General features: G+C 37.9%; 1 protein-coding gene across 2 annotated transcripts in view; it reads left to right on the forward strand.

Moving 5' to 3' along the window:
- The window catches only part of SIPA1L1 (signal-induced proliferation-associated 1 like 1), a 73,102-nt gene that overhangs the window by 11,891 nt on the left and 38,291 nt on the right, over positions 1 to 22,920 (forward strand). For both annotated transcript variants that reach the window (XM_009999721.1, XM_009999722.1), the window contains exons 4-8: positions 6,273 to 6,447; positions 14,580 to 14,683; positions 15,772 to 15,929; positions 18,792 to 19,368; positions 20,483 to 20,757. In XM_009999721.1, coding sequence (XP_009998023.1) covers positions 6,273 to 6,447; positions 14,580 to 14,683; positions 15,772 to 15,929; positions 18,792 to 19,368; positions 20,483 to 20,757 — 1,289 coding nt within the window. The remainder of the gene's footprint in view (positions 1 to 6,272; positions 6,448 to 14,579; positions 14,684 to 15,771; positions 15,930 to 18,791; positions 19,369 to 20,482; positions 20,758 to 22,920) is intronic.

Consider the following 22,920-nt stretch of genomic DNA (forward strand, 5'->3'; position numbering starts at 1 on the left):
TCTTTCCCTGCCTCCCCCCCCAAAACAAACTGTATGACAAAATATTCTAAGCCTCTTCTTCATACCAATGATTTTAAATTACCAGGACTGGCCTTTTTTTCCTCTTTTGCTTCTCATGATCAGTCTTCCCTGTGCAGAATTAACATCTGTGCTACTGTTTCTTCTTGCTGTCAGTTTAACATGGCCTTTATAAAATCGTTATATGTCACGTAAGGGAGAGAATGTAGCTATTCTAAACAGGTTTATAAGTGACTATCATGAAGAATCCATCACCCTCTTTGTGGTTTGGTTACAAAAATGTACAAGGGAGAGAATCCCCAAATAAATACCAGTAGCAAAATCTGAGCAAAACACTTTGTCCTCCAGTTAGTTTCAGAGCCTCATCTATTTCACTGAGAACAGGGTACACAGTGATGAAGAAATGGGTAGCTGTGGCTATCAAAGAGCATCCAGACTAACACAGCAGTGGTTATGTGTGGTCAGCCCAAAGTGGGTGCAGCCCAGTATTGTCACCGACCATCGGTGCCTGGTTAAGAATATCAGAATGGGACAGACAAGAAAGGTACTTCTGTAGCTTCCTAGCTCCCGTTAGCTTGTAGGCTTTCCTAGAGCTCTCTGTTCTACTCCTCTTCACCAGTTTGAGTCCTAGTTTAGTTAGTTGTTTCTCGTGTAGAACTTGTTCTGTGCTTCTGATCCATACTTTTGCTTTTCTCTGTAGTTATTCCAGTTCCCCTCCTCCCCTCCTACATCTATTTTAAAACAGCGTAATTCTGAAAATGGGAGAGAACTTTGGTTTAGTATGCTTTCTTATCTCTTCTCTCTCTAATAATTACTGATATTTTATTTGTTTTATTGTTACTACTGAACATCAAAAGTGTCTTTTCATGAACACCTAAGAGCCTGTTCATTAGGGGTGTAAGTCAGAGCTGATTGCTGTAGATACAGTTGGATATCTTTGTACCATGTGGTTCATCTGCCATTCTTTTGCCCAGTTATCCACTATCATAAGTTCCTTTGGTAGCTCTCATTGCCATTGTCACTGTTTGGCTCAGGTCCAACAACAATGCTCTCTCTCCCCTCCCACTCAGGTAGGGAAGGAGAGAGAGAAAAAGAGAGAGACTTTGCTGGATTGAAAACTAAACTACACAGCTTTAATTAAACAGTAATGATATAAGAAAATAGATATACAATTATATACAAATATGTTCACGTATGTGCAAAAGCCTTTTGCCTTCCCCCACCAATTCCCACAGCATCTCCTTAGGTGTGAACAGTCCTGGGGAATCCTGGAGCTGCTGCTGGAGAGAGCACAGTTGAGGAGAGATGGGTTTACTGTATGGCCTGTTAAAAGATGGATGGAATGTTTACATGCTTTCACTGCTGAAAGTAACAATCTCTTTCACATGATAAGATCCGAATAAGTTGAAAGTCTGAGTGTTTTTCTTAGATGATTAAAGCAGTCATTCCACACATTCATGTATTTATTGTTTATGATTTGTTATCTGAGCCTAAACCTTATATTTCAGTCAAGTGTATCAGGCACTTGAAGACTGAAGGATATCTTTCAATCTCTTTCCAAAGTTTTCTGTTTTATCAGTGGAGAAAATGGAGTTTAATTCAACATGTCTCCATAAGTGAGCCTTTAAATCAAAGTGACCCTTGATACACCCATCAGAGCATAATATGCCCATCAACAACCTGCTAACAGTGTTGATAGGAAAATCTTCCCTAAGAAAAAAAAAGGCAGAAATTTCTATTGAAAAAATAAATTCAGTATTATTTCTAGTAAATACCTAATTTGAAAAGTAATTTAACATACTTTGATTCATAAGTCGATTGTCTTTAAAAAGTGTGAGATTATATTATGCTTGTTTCATATCCTGTATGTCATTAAGCTCCCACAATATGGTATGTAGTATGGTCTTCTGTTACTACTTAAACTTTTGAAAATCATTAAGGACAAGTGATAGTTAAAATTGCATTATCTACATCAAAGTATTTTCTATTTTTGAGGTAATGAAACAGTTCGACACTTCTAACAGAAAAAGATAAGCACACTCTGTACTAATTAGAAGCTGTATTTTTTTATCAATTCAAAACTAACAGAAAAATTTGGGTAACAGCTGTTCTATTAATTGGGAACTCAGAATGTTTATCACTGCTTCTTGCTGAGTGCCACACTGTTTCATTACAGCATGAAGAGGTGTCTCTTTGGTATAGCAAATAACTTGTTTTGTAAATTTAATAATTAAAGCTATAAAGTGACCTTAGCCTGTCATAGCCATTAAATTTCACAGAAGCACAGAATCCTAGGGGTTGGAAGGGACCTCGAAAGATCATCTAGTCCAACCCCCCTGCCAGAGCAGGGTCACCTAGAGCACATCACACAGGAATGCATCCAGGCGGGTTTTGAATGTCTGCAGTGAAGGAGACTCCACAGCCTCTCTGGGCAGCCTGTTCCAGTGCTCTGTCACTCTCACAGTAAAGAAGTTCTTCCTGATATTCACATGGAACCTCCTATGCTCCAGTTTGCATCCATTCCCCCTTGTCCTATCACTAGTCATCACTGAGAAAAGCCTAACTCCATCTCCCTGACACTCACCCCTTACATATTTGTAAACATTGATGAGGTCACCCCTCAGTCTCCTTTTCTCCAATCTAAAGAGACCCAGCTCCCTCAGCCTTTCCTCATAAGGGAGATGTTCCACTCCCTTCATCATCTTTGTAGCTCTGCGCTGGACTCTTTCGAGCAGTTTCCTGTTCCACAGCCTCTCTAGGCAGCCTGTTCCAGTGCTCTGTCACTCTCACAGTAAAGAAGTTCTTCCTGATATTCACATGGAACCTCCTATGCTCCAGTTTGCATCCATTCCCCCTTGTCCTATCACTAGTCATCACTGAGAAAAGCCTAACTCCATCTCCCTGACACTCACCCCTTACATATTTGTAAACATTGATGAGGTCACCCCTCAGTCTCCTTTTCTCCAATCTAAAGAGACCCAGCTCCCTCAGCCTTTCCTCATAAGGGAGATGTTCCACTCCCTTCATCATCTTTGTAGCTCTGCGCTGGACTCTTTCGAGCAGTTTCCTGTCCTTCTTGAACTGTGGGGCCCAGGATTGAACACCATATTCCAGATGCAGGCTCACCAAGGCAGAATAGAGGGGGAGGAGAACCTCTCTTGACCTACTAACCACCCCCTTTCTAATGCACCCCAGGATGCCATTGGCCTTCATAGCCACAAGGGCACATTGCTGGCTCATGGTCATCTTCCTGTCCACCAGGACCCCCAGGTCCCTTTCTCCTACACTGCTCTCCAGCAGGTATTTCACCCAGTAATCCCTTCATTGAGGCAAATTTGCATGCACCAGTTTTGATTACAATAGGCTGTCTTTTTTCATATTTTGATGAGGTTTTAAGCAGTTGGTTTTTTTCATATTTAAGAACTTGCAGTTCTTTATTTCAGTTTATCTTGACTTCTGATACTATTTTCTGCTACCTATGTCTTAAGAGTAAAATTGCTGTGAGGTTTGTTCCAGCAAAGGTTTTCATATGCAGTGAAAATGTATATGCATGTATTATTATAAGCTAAACAGATTGCACTTTTCAAGTCTTGTACTGCAACATATTTTCCTGAATTTTGTATCATATTTTTACGGCTGATCTTTGTCTCTATACTCTTTCAATAGCTACATATGACATCCAGTGTCAGAAAGGGAATATTCTTCTTGCCCCAATTTTGTACTCGTTTTGTATGTCAAGTTGCATATTCCCTACTTGCCCTTAGATTGCTTGAGTCATAGTAACATCTGCTCTTTGGTACTATGGTCCATACTGATTGTTACCTCCCGGTTCTTTTATTTACTTTATTAAAATGCATTAATTTGAATGGTTCTGTTAAAAAGCAATCCAGTCATTCCTTAGGGCTGCATTAGCTTCCTGGATAATTATCGTCTGCTAATCTCTGCCTTGAATGCGGAGTTCATGGTAACTTACTTGAGGTTTACTTCCAAATATGCTTAAAAAAATTTGAATATCCGGTCAATTACTGATTTATTGTAGTAGAAGTTTATTGCAACTCCTCATTCACAGAAATACAGTGAAAATGCCAGTCAGTTATTAAAATAATTCCATATTTATAATATAAACTTGCTGACTGGTTAATCCAAGAGATGCTTTCTGCTTTCTTTGGGTCTTGGACAAATACTTAAAGTGCACTTTTCTTGCATAGATAAATATGTAAATACTCTGAGATTATTAAAATGAAGCTGCTGCTCTAGAAGTTTTACCTCAGCAGAATTCACCCTTCAATCTCCTATTTTAGCTTTTACTTGGAGTTAATACACTTCTAAGGATGCTAGGTTTATCAGAGGCTGGTGAAGACTGCATCCCATTCTTCCCCAAGATCTACTTTATTTTTCATTAGAAATACCAGCTTGTGTTGGCCTTGTGAATTAATTTTAACTACAGCAAATCTAAAAACACAGCTAGAAGGCATGTTCTGCTCTTCACATCATCCTCTTGTGCTGATATTTTCAAAGCAATGGAGGATAATTGTTTGCTCATGGATGCTGGTGATCGCATTTATGTTTATGCCCTTGAAAATATTTCCTTCACCCAAAATTGAGGCTTAAATAGTACTGTACTTTTATTTTATTGTAAAAAATTTGGACATATTTGGGAGATGCCAGTCAGGTAGTTATTGTGTCAGATGATAAAATAAGGGATGTTCTGGAGGGGAAAAAAGAAACAGCCCAGAGTTGTGACTCGTTACATATGCTTAACTTCATCAACGGGACTTATCAAGCCAGGTTGATATTTGACCTTCTTTTTTCCCCCCCTCCTAATTTTTCTAGTGTTAATACTTTGTCGCTGTCACCATTTATCCTTGGTGATAAAAGAAGAATACAGTGAAGTTGCAATTGTCAGAGGCTTTTTATTTTAACTAGAGACAGAGTAGGACCACTTCTGAGGGCTTTTTAATTATCCCATCGTAAATATAATAAGATAAGATCTAATAATTTCACCTTGTGTCACATCATCATCCCAGCATGTTCCATAACATTTTGTCTCATGAGCTCTGATAGGAAACTTAAGCACAAATCACAGCATATTTAGATGAATTGGCTTCCAGTGTCCTTGCAAAGAACTGTTTTCACTTCCTACTGACCTGTAGCCCAAAGTTGGAAAGCTCATGCCAATTTCAATAGACTTTCTCATTATTTTGGTACTTATTTAAAAAGGAGCCTGTGCAGAAACCCTTGTATGGGAGGAAAGATTGTTTACCTCGCAGTAAGTATGCATTTTTGCTAGCTGCACAGATTCCAAGGCTCTCCTTTGCCCTCTGCCAGTCAGAGCTCCTGCCTGTGAAACCGGTTTTGGACATGGCGGTAAATGGCTGTGAGTGCTGCTTTCTTCCTTTCTGTAACTTCTTTTTCTGTAGTCCAGACATAAAGGGCACAGAAGTCCTTTTTGTGTGTACATCTGTTTGGAATTGGTGGGAAGCGTGTGCTTTGGTGAATCACAGTTATGGTTTGGTAAAAAATTACTTTATTTGCATCTTTAGTTTTTGTTGTATTAGGAACATCAAACACCAAATTAGGGGGAAAATGGAAGTAAAAAGCACAAATGTGTTTGAAGGTCTGTGGCAGTAAACAGCATCTTTGAAGTATTAGCAGCTTTTCTCAGTTTAGATGTTTTCTTTGTTAGTATGTTTTTAAGTTAGAGAAGGGCAGCTGAATGCCATGGACTCTTTCAACGTTACTAAAAAGTGAATGAACTATTAGGTGAATAATTTTTGTCTCCTCTTCGAAGTGAGGGAATATTAATTTTGTCACTTGCTATAGAAATAAGCACATGCTGTGCCCTACCCTTCTACGTGGAATTGTTAGCGTGGGATAGTAACCATGGCACCAGCCTAAGAGTGAGACTCAAGCTGCTGGGATGACTCAGCCAGCTCTTTCCATGTGACTCAGTGCAAGACATTCACCATTTGCAAGCTGCAGTGTTTTCCTCCTGAAAATAAGGAACATTAATGTTTGTTTCACTTGAGAAAACATTTTGACATCTTTAGAAGAAGTATGCCATCATTGAGGCAATTATGTGGAAAAAAATGAGAGTATTTGAAACCAGACTAACATTTGAAATTAAACTGATAATTTGGTATTTTTATGTTGTGAATTATGGGCTTAATAAAAAATATCAAGTGCATTCAATAAATAAGTTGCTACGTCACTTGTTATATAAATTAAAGATTTTAATTATTTTCTCTTTGCAGTTAAGCTACCAGCTTAAGGTGGGTATCATGTACTGCAAAGCTGGGCAAAGCACAGAAGAGGAAATGTATAATAATGAATCAGCAGGTCCGGCATTTGAAGAGTTTCTTCAGCTCTTGGGAGAACGAGTTCGACTCAAGGGATTTGAGAAGTATCGTGCTCAGCTGGATACAAAGAGTAAGGCCCTTTTGTTTCCCCCTTAAGTGAACAAAATACATCATAAGGTTGCTAACTTACTTTATAGAGTGTTCTTAAAAATAGCTTCTTTGCTATAGGAAGACAGCTGCTTAATATTAGAAGTGAAAACAGCAAGTATGTGATCTGACCCATACCCATATGGTCTTTATTATTAGACAATTATTGGATTTTTATTCTAATTTGGTACTAAATTATCACTAAAGCTGCAACCAAAAAAAATGTGGAGCCATTATCCTAATTCCAAATCCCTCATCAGTGTATTGGCAAAAGAATAATTGATAAAGTTGGTATGTTGTAATTTTGATGATGTGCTAATGGACCGTCACCAAAAAACTTTTGAGAAGGTATCTGTGTAACTCCACTCTGACATGTCAGTCTCTTGCTTTTCTGCTGTGTCAGTTGCATGCAGTTTTTTATACTAAGCAGTTTTGTCTTACTTCTGCTATCAAATGTATTTCTCTCTCTGTGATTTTTCTTTTGAATTATGGAAATAAAATTGAATTTGGCAGTTATGATCAACTTGAACTGTAAAACATATTGCAACAAAAATGCAGTGGAAAGATGATCTTGGGTGGTGACAGTATTTATAAAAGGAACTTCCTGCTTTTAGAATCAAGCTTGTGAAATAACTGTTTATCAGCTAGCACACAGTATATTCAAATTGTAAATCTATTTTTAAATATTTAGGGAAATTTTGGCTTTGACTATCTTTTGCTATTTTGCTTGCTTGCATCACAGGAAGTTAAGCAATTGATTCATGAAAGCTGAAAAGTATTTGTCAACTTGAGTGCAGCAAAAACTGCGCTCTTACGGGTCTCCTGTTACAAGTACAGTAACCTGCTTGAGTGCTCCACCATCCTACTGTGCCCTTGATTCTTACAGGCTTCACATTGCCATCTTCTCATACTATTCTTGATCAGCCTAGTCATCACTCCTCAGAGGGATATAAAATTTCCTGCGGTTTCAAAACTAAATTAATCCCTATTTCACACACATTTACCATTAAGCCTGCTTTCTTAGAGGTGAAATACTTACATTCCCTCTGTTTTATTTACTCCCTTGAGTGCATTTACTCATTGCAGTTGTGTCTCTGCCATGCTTTTGTGATGTTACCCTTAATAAGCCAATTTTCTCTTACTGGTATGGTAAGTGTGAATTTCTCTGCTCCCTGCCTGCCCCTGCCCTCCCTGCACTATTACTTGGTAACCTTCCCCTACACTCATCCAGTTTGAATTCAGTCTCTTCAGATTTAGTGTTTAGGATTATCTACATGATTCCAGATGAGAACCAGGCAGTTTCTTGCTGTTACATTTTCTTGCCTGTACTGGAAATACATTATACAATAATTCTTGGGCTTGGTTTCCCTTTCGGCAGCTCCGAAATGCTGCTTTATTAGTTATAAAAATAAGCTGAGTCAAAAATCAAATGTGTATGGAAAACAGAGAAAATACTCTTTCACAGCTTCTGGATTTATATTGTGACCTCCTTGTTATTTTCAGTAGTTAAAGTAAAATCCTGACTTCCCTTTTTTTTTTTGTTTTAAGACATCTGAAAAAAAACCAAACCAAACCGCTAACCTTTTTTTGGTGTCAGTCCACACACACTGGTTTATAGCACATGTAAATGCTGTATGAGTAAGAGTTGATTCATCTGCTCAGATACACCCATGAAAATTGTAACTGTCATAAAGTACTTGATTGGAATTTTTTTCTAAACAGCAGAATTTTTCAGTAATGTTTGAGTTCCTTCTTGTTGCTGGCTTGATGAAATAATTTTGTCAGGTTTTGATTTTATATCGTACAATCTGGCACCTGTTGAATGGGCACATATGTAAACCTTTAGTTGATTCTGTCTTTCCTAAGTCATCTGAAATTTTTTGAGTTATGTTTTCTGCAGGCTCTCTGGGCAAACACATAGCTACACAACATACAGGAGCTCTTAATAAGCAGATTTAGAGAGCAGAAAATGTGAACAGTGGTACCAAACTGAAGTAATTGATATTGATGGTGCTAGGTTTCCCTTTCTGCCTCTATGCAAAGCACAAACTGGAAGTGGTGGAAAAGAAGGTAGTGTTTTGGGGGCACACCACCAGGCTCTTTGGAGAGCTACTTTAGGAAACCCTTATTGCATATTCTGCATAGAAAATGGGGGGGGAAAAAAAGCCACCTTATGGTAAACAAAATGCTAAAGATCAGAGGTGGTCTTGAGAGCAGCAGAATACAGATAGGCAATGCACCTTCAGTAGCTATCCTAAGTAATCAGTCAGCATTTTCTGGCTTGGCCCTATCACAGAAAGGCCTGCAGAGGAGGAGAGAGTGGTTTTTACTGTGACCTGGGTATATAGGGTTTTGTTGAAATACGTATGTCTATAGGTAGGAATCAAGTTTCTCTCTTTTCCAGCTCTGGGCTCTTCTGTTTCTAGAGGTCACTGTCATGAAATAGTTCTTGAGGACTCATTACACAGGAAATTTTCCTGCCTTAAAACTCTGTTTAATGTGAGCACAGTTGATTGCAAAGATGCTCTTAAAAACAAATGTCTCCTCATTAACTTGCAAGAAAGGTCAGAACTACGCTACAAATGTACTTCCTGTACATTTGACAATAATTCATAGCCTATGAAAGCAAATGTGTGATGTAGTCACGAGGGAAGATTTTTGTTAGCATGGAGGGAAGCTGATTTGTATATGTGCTCTGGAAATGTTCACAAGATATTTTTGATTTATGCAAATTGTTGTACAGTTGCTCTAGTGAAAGGCAGTTTTGGAACAGTTCTTAGAAATGTTTAAAAATAGGGTCCTCATTGGTAAGTAGCCATAACAGAGCCAATTTATAAAAGGAGGAATCTCGTGCATCCTATTGATTGAAAGCCTATTTCATAATATTGAATCCTTCAAGGACTTTAGTTTTGGATCTCTGCCAGTGCCACCGTGGAAAAGTGCTGCTACTTTTGAAGTTGTGTTTGTATATTTTTAGAATTACCAGAGGGGAAGCAGTCTATCTTCTGGCAGCCTGCATAATTTGGATAGGAAATAGAGCTTGAAAATGTCATCTGTCCCACAGGTGCTAAGAAGCTTATGGGCATCACATTAAAGTAATAAACATCACAGTAATCTTTCAAATTATAACTTGAATAATTTTACTTTATTTTGTAGATATAACGTATGCTTTCCTGCCCCCCCCCTTCACTTAGTCTTCCTTCTCAATATTTTTAATGGATAAATGGGATCAACTGGATAATGCTAGATCTGGTAACCTGGCTTGTGTGTCCAGCAGAGTGGTAGAGTGGCTAGAAATTAAGGAGATTAATTATTGCAAGTTGTAGGAGTGCATGTATTATCTATTTAATGAGATTATAAATTTAGTTAATAATGGTAGACATCTGTATTAGGTGTTGTCAGTGCATAACTTTTTGGTTAAGACATGGAAACGATATAAAAACAGCACAGAAAATATTAAATAGATGAAAAGTTCTCGGAACTGAATAGACTTAAAATTGACATTTAATTTAGGGTTTGTCAGTCAACCCTGATGTTTCTAATGAAATAATGCAGATAGATTACATTCTTAACTTGCACTACTTAACATATTTTCAACCACATAGAAGGAAGAATAAGCTTACTGTTGGGTCTGAGATACTCACTAGAAGACCAATAGCTAAGGAAGGTCCAAGGTTCTTTTATTGCTTAAGGAGCAGGACTGGGGAAAAGTTCTGTTTCTTTGTGTTACACATATACTTTTGTATGTTAAAAAATACAGGATTCTGTCCTTGGAAATAGTGTCTGAAAATTATTGGGATATTACACAAGTTGAACACAGGTGCTTGGTGTAATCCTTGTGCATAAGAGAAAGGAGCAGGTCTGACAAGTACTGAATTTGTGCTGATAACTAGGAGAAACTAGAAATAAGGCAGGGCAAGGTTAGCTGGGAAAACATTAAGTTCTGAAACACTTTGTTCTTGTGCCTTTATTTGTGAGCATAGTGGCAGTTTGTAGCAATGGATGTTCCTTCTCCTGTCTCAGTATAATTTATTTTTTCTTTTCCTACAATTTCTTGCAACATGTTTTTCTTTGAAACACCAAGTTGGATTTTCTACTCATATTGGATTTTATACAATTTTCTAGTGCACAGTTTTGAGAAGCTGCTGTAGAGGCAGACTGGCCTAGTCATGTGCCTTCAGTGAGGTGAATTTATCAGTGGTGCAGTGCTGATGTCAGTCACAATTTTGAGTGCTGTTGCTGTTGGAAAAAATGACTTAATATGGGAGTATGTTAAGACACTCGTGAAAGTAGCTAAGAAACATTAGAAGGTATAGAAGAATAAGGTGATTTTTTAAAGGTGAATAACAGTGGAAGGAAAAGATGAGATAAATCCTCAGCTAGGTAATCAAACCCAGTAATGGGACCAGACTGAGAAGGCAGCATCAACAGGTATGCCATAAACTGATGGCAAAGGTTATATCTTCAGTGTAAAAAGGTGCTGATGAATTCATAGATCCCTTGGACCTCTGTTAAACACAAGTAAATCAAACTAGATTGCAGTGCTGTCTTACAGTTCTGACCTTGAAATGCTGGATATTGTTCCAGCACACAGTCATAGAATCCTAGAATGGTTTGAGTTAGAAGGGATCTAGGAGATCATCTAGTTCCAACTCCCCTGCAAAAGCAGGGACACCTTCCACTAGACTAGGTTGCACAAAGCCCTGTCCAGCATGGTCTTGAACACTTCCAGGGAGAGGGCAGCCACAACCTCCCTGAGCAATCTGTTCTGTTGTCTCACCACCCTAACAGTAAAGAATTTTTTCCTAACATCTAACCTAAATCTACCCTCTTCCAGCTTAAAACCATTACCCCTTGTCTTATCACTACACACCCTGATAAAAAGTCCCTCCCCAGCTTTCCTGTAGATAGATACTGGAGGGCTGCTATAAGGTCTTATTGGAGCCTTCTCTTCTCCAGGCCAAACAGCCCAAACTCTCTCACCCTGTCTTCATAGGAGAGCTGCTCCAGCCCTCTGATCATCTTCATGTCCCTCCTCTGGACTTGCTCCAAGAGCTCTATGTCCTTCCTGTGTTGGGGGCTCCAGAATTGGACACAGTACTCCCGGTGGTGTCTCATGAGCACGGAGTAGAGGGGCAGGATCACCTCCCTTGGCCTGCTGGCGAAGCTTCTTTTGATGCATTCCAAGACACAGTTGGATTTCTGGGCTGCAGGTGCACATTGCTGACTCATGTTGAGCTTTTAATTGACCAACACCCCGAGGTCCTTCTCAAGGTTGTTCTCAGTCCATTCTCTGCCCAGTCTGTATTTGTGCTTGGGGTTGCCCCAGTCCAGATGCATGACCTTGTGCTTGTTGAACTTCATGAGGTTGGCATGGGCCTACCTCTCAAGCCTGTCAAGGTACCTCTGGATGGTATCCCTTCCCTCCAGCATGTCAACCACACCACTCAGTTTGATGTCATCAGCAAACTTGCTGAGGGTGCACTCAATTGCACTGTCCATGTCACTGACAAAGATGATAAATGACAGTGGTTTGATTTAAAGCAAACACATGTAATTATTGTGTTGTGCTTCAGAAAAAAGTATTCTGGACTCGTAAGAAAAATGACAAGAAAGGTCAACAGTCTGTAGTGGATACAGACTTCTGTTCATTAGCTGGATTTGAGTAACAGGGATTGCATAGAGTCATGGAATCATAGGGCTTGGAAGGGACCTCTGAAGAGCATCGAGTCTAACCCTCCTGCTGCAGCAGGAACACCTTGGGCAGATGACATTTAATCTGTGAAGTACTTGCAAATAATTGGTGGAATTATGAAATGTGTAATTCAGATTGTAGATGTATTACTTGGTTTACAGAACCAGTGCTGTTCTCAGTAAAGCTCTCTCTTCTGCCTAAAATGAAGTTAATCCAGGAAAGTTCAAAGTTTGGCTTAAGTGCATAGATGGTGTTCTACCATATTATTTGTTAGAATTGCTTTACTATTCCTCTTCCTTTTCACCCCTTTTGGGCCCCTTCCCTCCTTTGGGGCCTTCCTTCCTCTGTCTTTCTTCTTACCCGCCTTGTTTTCTTTTTGTACCTGCTCCCACTTTCCAGTTCTTTGTAATATTTTTCATAGAATCATAGAATCGTTTGGATTGGAAGGGACCTGAAAGATCATCTAGTTCCAACCCTCCTGCCATGGGCAGGGACACCTCCCAGTAGACCAGGTTGCTCAAAGCTCCATCCAGCTTGACCTTGAACACTTCCAGGGAGGGGGTATCCACAGCTTCACTGGGCAGCCTGTTAAATGCTCTAATAATGTATTTTTGTATACTCTTATTTCTGAAGGTTCCTATACAAATTAGCATGCTTACTGTTAAACAACAAAAAAAAGCTAGTACGGAGTTATGTTGATGTTCACATGACTTTTCAGGTTCATCAGCCTCCTTCAGTGTCCATTGTGTAATGATCAGGTAGATCATAAAGGCTGCTGTGAACTGAGTGCAAGATTAAACAGTTTCACGTCAGCTGCTCTGCTGTTGTAATTGGCATTAAAAGTAAGATATTTAGCAGTTTGAGTACTGCAAAAGAGAGCCCAATGTCATTGAAACATAAACTGAGATTTTTTTTAAGAATAAGATTCTAAGCAAATTTTTTTTGTTCTTATTCCCATTTTATTCTACATAGATTATTTGGAAGCGCAAAATACCTATGCAGCTATAGTATAGAAAGTTCCCCATTTCATTTTATGGATGATATTGTGGTTTTTAATTTATGGCAAAGCTACCTCTATTTTATTATTCCAAATTTGACAGAAAATGAAAACTTCTTGTCAAAGCTTATACCCAAAAATATGGGTAAATAAACTGTGTATTTATTGGCATTGTAAGTGCCTCACAAATGCCGGAGCTAATATCACCTTAGTAACATGAACTCTCTGCTAATAAAAAATGACAAGATGTAGTATTTAACAACTTTTCAAAATACATTAACATAAATAGCTGGGATTAGATAACATAGTAGCATGTTTATATAACTTGAAATAACCAGGATGCTCTTTTCCATACATGAATCTAGTTATTTTTAAAATTCTGTTTGAAACCAGGCTCTTTGCACTGTGGACAGCAGTTATATTTAATAGAATATATTTATTATTTCAGCTTTAAACACATTACTATTTAAATTAATGGAACATTTTTTGAGGTCTTTTTTGGGTTTTTTGAGAAAGAAAAAGTAAAAATAGAAGTTCCCAATTTGTCTGTAATCAAGTGTTGTCTTCAACACCTTGTGAACTTTAATAATATCCCCTCTTCTTTTTTTCCTTCTAAACTTCATAATCCTAGTTTTTATCATATTCTCTCCACATGGAAGTCTCACCATCCACGTATAATTATGTTTGTGACCCGTTTCTGGATCCCTTCTCTTTCTTCTATAACTTTTAAAATAGGGTGACCAGAACCCAAAACAGGTGAGAGTACCTTTGATTACTGTGCCAGCATCATAATGTCATTGTTGTGGGCTTTTCCCGTCATCAGCTTTAAGCATGCTAGCATCCTATCTGGGTTTTTGACTGCTCCTACTCATAAAGCACCTGCTTCAGTAAAGGTTCTGTCTGATGTTACTACAGTCAACTTAGAGTCCTGATATTTATGTTTAAAAGAACCCATTCGGCTCTTTCATATATTGTGGATTATATGCTCGTTGATATTTAATTATGCATGAGATAATAGCATTCATTTGCAGTGTCTGTCTACCTTCTTTTCTGAAGTCCTTTTCACATTCCTCAGTTCAGTTTCCTTCCAATCAGCCTGAGATAATTGGGTGGTGTCTGAAAATTATTTCAGACTTTATCATTTGTTATTCTTAAATAGGCTTTCTGCAGGGTTTTCTGGTATAAATTCCCTATTCCTAAAAAGTTCTTCATTGGGAAGAGTATGCACAATTATACGTGCCATCTATGTGTGTCATTTACTTTGGCAGGTGAAAAGGTAAGTTTTTACTTGCTGACTGATTTCAGCTGGGATCAAGGATGGCTAGGAATTCTTGTCTTGCCTGATGATTTTCTTTTATGATAATGAAACCTTGTTTTTTATTTTTTTTTAATGCATTTATTTTCTCTTTTTTCTTAACTGAAGCTGATTCAACAGGTACTCACTCTCTATACACCACATACAAGGACTATGAAATCATGTTCCATGTTTCCACTATGTTGCCATATACTCCAAACAACAAGCAACAGGTAAGATGGACCATACCTATTTAGACTTTCCTCTATTTTGAAAGTAGCTGAACTCTTAAATGCTTGTGACAACTTTAATTTTTTTAACTAGCAAAGAGAACATTTAAAGAATCAAAAGTACCAAAAATAAAACTGGTCATCTCTGTGTCAGGAAAATGAGCAAAGCAGATCGTTGTAGGTGCATCACAGGTAGATTTTTCTCCATAGGACTGTTTTCTATTTAATTATGCATTATTTACTGAAACTTGTATTGAAAATATTATACAATCATGTCAGTAGCAGATCTGTGTTACATAAATAAGAGTTTGTATCTTATGTCAAAAGGACCATAGTGTATTTAATGTTATGTTCAACCTTCTGCAGCAAAGTCTGTTGCACTTTAAGGATTGCATTTAGCAAATTTTAATATGCACAAAATCAGAGGTGACCTGTGGGTGGTCCAGCACACTACACAGGAAGACACAACACAAAATCCTTTCTTTGTATTAATTATTGTTTTTTTATTATACTGAAGAGATATTTAAGCTGACCTGCTTTTTTACTCTGAACTACCTGATCTTGTTAATACTAGGCCATCTTGTGTGTGATGTCAGTTTCCCTCTAGAAATGATGTTATTTTGTTTTTCTGCAGATAAAATAGAAATTCCTTTAACAACAGAAGATAGTACAGCATTCATTGTAGTTTGTTTTTGTACATGAAATGTTATACTACTTTGTAGTTTACCTTTCTCTTATACTGTAGTCTTGGATTTACTGAAAGAAGCCTACCATCTAATTTTTATAGCATGTCTTAAGGACAATGACAATTATTTTCCCCTTTGTTTAGTGTAACATTTTCCCTAACAAGATCTTCCTGTATGTTACATGTAGAAATGAAATTGGTTTTAATATCCCCATGCCTGAAACTTATTAGATGAATAACTAACATCCTGGTACTTGTCATATAAACCCTCAACTGTTTCAGTTTTCAGCTTGAAGTGTCAATTGGAATCAAAACTTGAACAACAGTTATTTATAATAATGAGAAATAAATAATTGAAAATTGTGAAAAGTCTCTGTTTTAACCTTTGCATCTCTTTTTGGTAAAGCTTCTGAGAAAACGACATATTGGAAATGATATTGTGACAATAGTATTCCAAGAGCCTGGAGCACAACCCTTCAGCCCAAAGAACATTCGATCCCACTTCCAGCACGTCTTTGTCATTGTGAGAGTGCATGGTCCCTGCACTGACAGCGTTTGTTACAGGTAGCTATCACTGGTTGCACTGGAAACATGGAATCTGAGTGTGGAGGGGCGGTGCCATTCCCTTTTTAAATTCTCAATAGGGAAACATGATGAAATAGGGGGGTCGAGGAGATTTTGAGCCATGTGAATGCAAAACGTTTTTTTAAAAGTAATTAGACACGCATGAGTATGTAAAGGAAACACCCAGTGAGGAAGTCAGTGCTGTCAGTATGTGTGTACACTCACACATACATAAACCGAAACATTTGTTAATGATTTTTAAAATCCATTCTCACTTCCTTTTTATTCTCTTCTTTAAGAGTATGCTAGAAGGGTATTTCTGTTTTGCTCTGAGCTTATATTCCATTTTTAAAATAAAGACAGTGAAAACCTTTGCACATGTATTAAACTTTCCTGGAGAAGGTGTGTTCATGTTGATACTTATTTTAAGGCAACTTTCTGACAGATTGCGCTGCTACATGATTTGTGTGAGTATAGTTTGTTCTTAAACTTGGAGATGTGTTTCAGCTCTTACTCTGTACAGAATCTGGTTCTGAAGTAAATGTAAAGCAGGAAGTATATCCACAAAGGGCTACAGATGTATTTTCTGTTTGAATTGGAAACACAGAGAATGATCTGCTTTTGGTTATTAATTTAAAACTATCTTAATGCATAATTTCAATTTCTGCCTTTTAAAAACCATAGGAAAGATTTATACTTGTTATACTTCAATAAATGTAAATACCTCGGGGTTCTATTTCAGGCCTTCAGGCTTCTGAATTGCTTCAATTTTTCAAGTGTTCACAACTAGGAGGGCTGGAACCTTACTGGTTACTGTTACCAAACAGAATATGAGAATTTCAGCTTTAGTAATACTACAGGTTTAAATTTAAAGGGGGGAGAGAGCAGGTATGGAAAAAAAGTGAGAGTGTCAATGTTCATTTTGATATAGGAGACAGCCAGAGCTTTTATGTTTTGTGTCTTTAAAGATTAATATCTCCCTGCCCTCCCAGTACAAACATTTGATTTCATTTATAGAATTCCTTTATGAAAAGTTTTTCTAGGAAACTTTTCCAAGTAAATTTTGACCTCTTTTCACTGAATTATTTGGAACAGTTTCATAGATTCATAATTCTAGACAGAACAGGAAGCCATATAGCATAAAAATATACTGGAATTTATATTAAAAACTACATAAAAGGGAAAAATCATGCACTGTCTTGGCCAGAGATTCTGCCTCTCAACTAAGATAAACAGTGTTTCAAAAGTCTGGCTTCTCTATCAGCATCCTTTTTTAAACTACTCTAGCATATGTTAATGATTAAATACTTAACCCTGTAATTTGTAATATTGAAAGCCTAACCAAATAAAATGTCAGTGGTAGTTTTTAATTGTGTTCAGTAATTGTGTTTAACGCTTAGGCTTCTATCTCTTAGTAACAGACACTTCAGGACCACTGAAGATGATCAAGAGTCAGATGACTGTATCTTGAGCACCCCCTGTTGCATACCTTTAGATATATTGGCATACATTTGAAGGAAATATGACAGTAAATGCCATCTTCCAGTATCAGTTGCCAGATAATATTTTTATTTTAAAAAACCAACAAAATCAAAACAAAAAACCCACCCACCACCCAAAACCAGAAGATTGGGTGACTTAATTTTTATTTTGGGTATTCCTGTGTGCCCCTCTTCTCTGCACACTCTATAGTGTTTCTGCAGTCTCAGTTAATTGATTTTCTGGGGAATAATTTCTCTGGTTATGTTTAAGGATTCAGAAAAGTTAGAACAAAGTGTTAAAATAATGCTAGCCAGCCTTCCAAATGAACATTCATTTCTAGTGTAAAAGTACCATCATCTTTTTCTGTATGAAACTGTTACCATGCTGTGTTGCTCAAAATTAGTGCTTTTTCAGATGTAGTTATAGAAGTGGGGCAAATTAGATAGGGGCTGCTGGAGCATTTCTTGTCACAGAACAGTTGCAGTACAGTTGTCAGTCTTTTAGGACAGGCTGCTGAGTGAGAGACACTGGCCTGAAGTGACAGGTCTTCAGTGGCACCAAACAGCTCGTGTCTGCTCCGTGTCAAAGGAGACCTGACCAGGGAGAACAGCAGAACTTGTTGGCATTGCCTAATGCAGTCTTAATGTCATTCTGCCACTTCGTATGGAAGCTAAAAGGAAGAGTTGAAAAAGAAAGCATTTGCTTCTCATAAATATCTCCAAAGTTCCTACAAACTTCTTGTTTCTAGTGTTTCTGGAGTCTGCTTCTGTCACAAGCATGCAATATCAACTAGTGCAATTTTTGATCTAAAAATCTGAACCAATCAGTAGTATGAGGTATGTATGTGTTCAGCCACCAGAAGGTATTCTTACAGTGAAACTGACCTTGTGAGGTGACCTTATTGTCTTTATCTTTTTAATGTATCCATTTTATCTGTGTTTTTAGAGTTGATCATACACTTCACATTGCTTTCAGGCGAGCCTTTTGGCTTTAGGTAGCTAAACTGTAAGCTAACCTTTGTAATAGTGTGTATCAGAAATTTCCTGTTCATAGTAAAACCACACAAAATTAAAAACTACCATACATGGGTAATTACTTCATCAGGAAAGCACAGTTTTGCACTTGAAAAACTCATTAAGCTGTGGTACTGAGGGTGGCTTAAAATGCCTCGATGCAAAAATAGGTGGCCTTCTGTTTATACAGTAAGGGGATTATGATCTCCACACTGGTGGGATTAAAATGTAAATATGGGCGTATTGCTGAGAGCAGGAGAGAAAAATTGAGAAGCTAAGGAAAAAAGGAAATGTGTTTTCTGTATTCCAAAAACTGCTGAATTTGCATATAGTGAAGCACTCTACTTCTTCCTTTTATTTCTTTCAGTGTTGCTGTGACAAGATCCAGAGATGTACCATCCTTTGGACCACCTATTCCTAAAGGTGTCACGTTTCCTAAATCAAATGTGTTCAGGGACTTCTTGCTAGCCAAAGTCATTAATGCAGAGAATGCTGCTCATAAGTCAGAAAAGTTTCGTGCGATGGCCACCAGGACGCGTCAAGAGTACTTGAAAGATTTGGCAGAGAAGAATGTCACCAACACACCTATTGACCCTTCTGGCAAGTTCCCCTTCATCTCACTTGCTTCTAAGAAGAAAGAAAAGTCCAAGCCTTATCCAGGAGCAGAGATATATAGTTCTGGTGCTATTGTATGGAGTGTTCATGCAAAAGACTATAGCAAGGGTATGGAAATAGACTGTCTCCTAGGCATCTCTAATGAGTTTGTAGTCCTCATTGAACAGGACACAAAAAGCGTGGTGTTCAACTGCTCCTGTCGAGATGTGATAGGGTGGACTTCAACGGACACAAATATAAAAATATTCTATGAGAGAGGTGAATGTGTTTCTTTGGAGAGCTTCATCAGCAACATTGATGATATCAAAGAGATCGTCAAAAGGCTGGAGGTTAGATTTTATTCTCTTGTTTGGTTCCACTTCTTTGCTTTCTTCTCTTGCCCCACCACCAAGTAAGGCTTCTGTTTAAGTGATACTTGAGAACCTTAAAACTATTCTAGTTGTTTATCATTAAATCTGTAAGGACTGCCCTGCTTTTATTTCTCAAAATTCAATATTGCTTTCACTTTTATCAGCCAACTTCTGCTGATTGTGTCAATATCTAAAATGTGTCCATATCTAAAACAAAATTAAAAGAAGCAGGGCCTTCAGATGCATAAATTCCTCCCACAGAATAAATACAGAAGTACCACCTTATTTCTTTGCCTTATTTTCCTTGCCCTTCTCTGTTTTATAGGCTTGTTGTATCTTGTTTCAAATTAAGTTGTAATGTCTTTGAGACTCACTTATTATGGTACCAGCAGGGTGCAGTCCCAGTCCCTACTGCAATCTTCAGATATTCTGAGTGCATGTGATAAACTAAAATTGCAGTGAATCATGGTATCTGTCTATGAAACATCTGTCTCTGCTGATTTTTTTATCCAATTAAGTTATGCAAGGATGTGTAATGTTTCACTGCCTTTCCTGTAATTTCACAACTGTAGTTATATAACGACCAGGAAAAAGGGAAAACCAGGCCCTGTTAAATTGCTCTTGACACAGTATTCATGCACATGGTACATAGAAGAGTTGGCATAGACCCCAGTTCACTGTCCTTTGTAGCTGCATCCCACCAAATTGTGACTGAAAGTAATCTTGCAGGTTACTGAAACAGCTAGAAATGTAGAATGATTTTTCAGTTACTGACGTGTAAAAGATAGAAATGCTTGTGTAACTCCATGTGTTTTCCTGTTGTGTGCTGCCATGAATCTTCTAAAATTCCTTTGATTTCGGTAAAAAATTCAAGGCAGAACTTGGGTAACCATACTCTACTGGAAAAACTGGTTTGAGTGATGAGACCCATTTCAGCTGATTAAATACCCAGAACTGTGTTATATATATTCTTCAGTTGTCTCTCACCATTGTCTTGGGAGGTGACTGACTGTACAAAAGTGGAGCCCTTAAACCTCTATTAGCACTGAAGTTCTCTCCGTGCGCTAAATTCTGTCTCCATTTCAATTCCCAGCTTGTGACTAAGGGCTGTGAAACAGTGGAGATGACTCTGCGTAGGAATGGTCTGGGTCAGCTTGGTTTCCATGTGAACTATGAAGGCATTGTGGCAGATGTTGAGCCCTACGGCTACGCGTGGCAGGCGGGACTGCGCCAGGGCAGCCGACTGGTGGAAATCTGCAAAGTGGCTGTAGCCACTCTGAGCCATGAGCAAATGATTGATCTTCTGAGAACATCAGTAACAGTGAAGGTTGTCATCGTCCCTCCGTATGAGGACTGCACACCACGCAGGTACTGTATAATAGCTACGTTTGGTCTGAAATTATCTCTTGACTTGTAGGGTTAGGGGGAGAAGAATAACTACGGAAATAATATCCAAAACCTGTGGTATAATTATAATACAGCATCCAAGAGGAAAGAAGAGGGTAGGAAGAACTGCCCATACTTCGACTCCAGACCCCTCAAAATATTAATTGAATGCCACAGTTCAGCAAAAAGCATGAAGAATCTACTTTAAATTCCATGAAATTTGGCATGGAAAAAAGAAAGCAACTTATGTTGTCAGCTGTGTTTATGCTGCATCAAAATTAATTGCACATTTCCCTCCCCACTTTAACCATTGTTAGTAGGTGGCAATGTCTGTGAATGTAATTCTTGAAAGCTACGAATAGACTTACATTATTCTACTTTCACAAATAAGTAAAGCTGTAAATGATGAGAGTTTATCAAACATGTGGATCTGACCAGAGAAACTGCTGCAAATTGTAGTTCCTCACTCTGTAGTAGATCTTGCTGCACCCCTCTCACTTCCCATCTGTGTAAAGCCTGAAGCTTTTCTCAACTGTATTACTGCTTTTATTGCTTTAAAAAGTTGCTTAATCAGCAATAAGCAGTAATACATGTTTTTTTTCCTAAATTGGACATGAAGTCACTTCATTTTTCCTGAACTCAAACTTTTTGTAATTTTTACTGCTCCCACCTGAATTCTCTGCAGTTGTCTGTAGCATTCAGCCACATCACTAAGTCTGGTCCCCATGTTCCTTACAGTTAGCTGGTATGAATGCCTTGCAAATGTTATATGATTAAAAATTGAGTGGTCTTTAGTAGACTAAATTTGCCTGCAGACTAGCTCAAAGATAATACTAGATTTGCCAAGAAGAAGCAAATATGGTTATCAAAGTTCAATGTGTTTCTTGCAGTGAGAGACTGAGAGAGAGTTTCACACTGCTGTCTTCTAATCAGGCAGTACCTTTGCAGTGTTAGATCCTAAGTCTTTGTATAATCAAGGTTAGGACTGAACCTACATGCATATTTATTTCATTGATACAAATTTGTGTCTCTGAGCAAAGACCTGGAACTTGTGTAAAAGAAGAATCCATGTTTGTTTTACTACGAGCTATGTTAACTCCTTTTGTAACTCGTAGCAGAACAGGAACAGAGAAAAAAAGGAGTTTTATTTGTCCTTTAGTTGTCCGTGAAAAATTGAATACATGTGAGGGATTAAAATGAGCAGTGGCATAAGGTCACCCATGAGGTATTTGGAAAGCTTTTCTACAGTACTTAGCAGCCTGAGCAAATGGAAAGTTCAGCTGCAATCATAGCAGAAGGATTAGAGCAGAAAAATCTGTGTGGAAAGCACAGATCCTATTATTTCTGAACTAAATTAAGTACAGCCAAAAGCAGGCTTAGTTTTAGTATATCCAAACCCACAGCAGGAAGAGAAATTACTGGACTTTTTAAAATACAGTACTTCAACATCATGTTGTTGTCTTGCAGTGAGCAAATGTTCATGGTGGGTTACCGCCTACTTGCAAAATTTCATAATGCAACTCTTCATCTTTCTTGCTGTATCCAAAATCATTAAGATTTGGGAACTGTATCTTGAAACTGTAGCTGCCCTATATATATTAGTAGAGATTTGACTAAAGTCTTTGCACAAAGCAATTTCTGTTTCGGCAGCCAGTTTTCCAGAATTGACATCCTTTCATTGTGTCCCCTGGAGGTCATTTGATATTTCTACTACAGTAACTTCTACAGACTGTAGCTAAAATGAAGGCCAGTTCTGCTTGGGATAGTACATTCATATGAGAAGCAGTCCCTACCCTAATAAATGGATTGGCATGGAGTTGGAGGAAGAGTAGGGGTGCAGTTAAGTAAGATGACTTGCCAACAGTCACATGTGCAAGATCAGTAGCACATACAAAAATATATATAAATGCCCTGATTCATAACCTAATGCCTTACACAGAGGCAGGCCTTGTTATGATTATATCTTCACTAAAATATGGTTATTAAAATATTGCTATTGAACTCATTTAGTGAGCAGCTTGCTGACCTTGAAGTTAAAGATACAGCAGCAACAGGAAATTTTGTATTCTTCATTCTTAAACTGTAACTATGTCTGCAAAAAAAAGAGCAACCCAAACTATTAAAATATGTAATCACTAGGGAAAG

This window comes from Chaetura pelagica, unplaced genomic scaffold, assembly GCF_000747805.2.
Source record: "Chaetura pelagica isolate M959 unplaced genomic scaffold, ChaPel_1.0 scaffold416, whole genome shotgun sequence".
NCBI lineage: Eukaryota > Metazoa > Chordata > Aves > Apodiformes > Apodidae > Chaetura > Chaetura pelagica.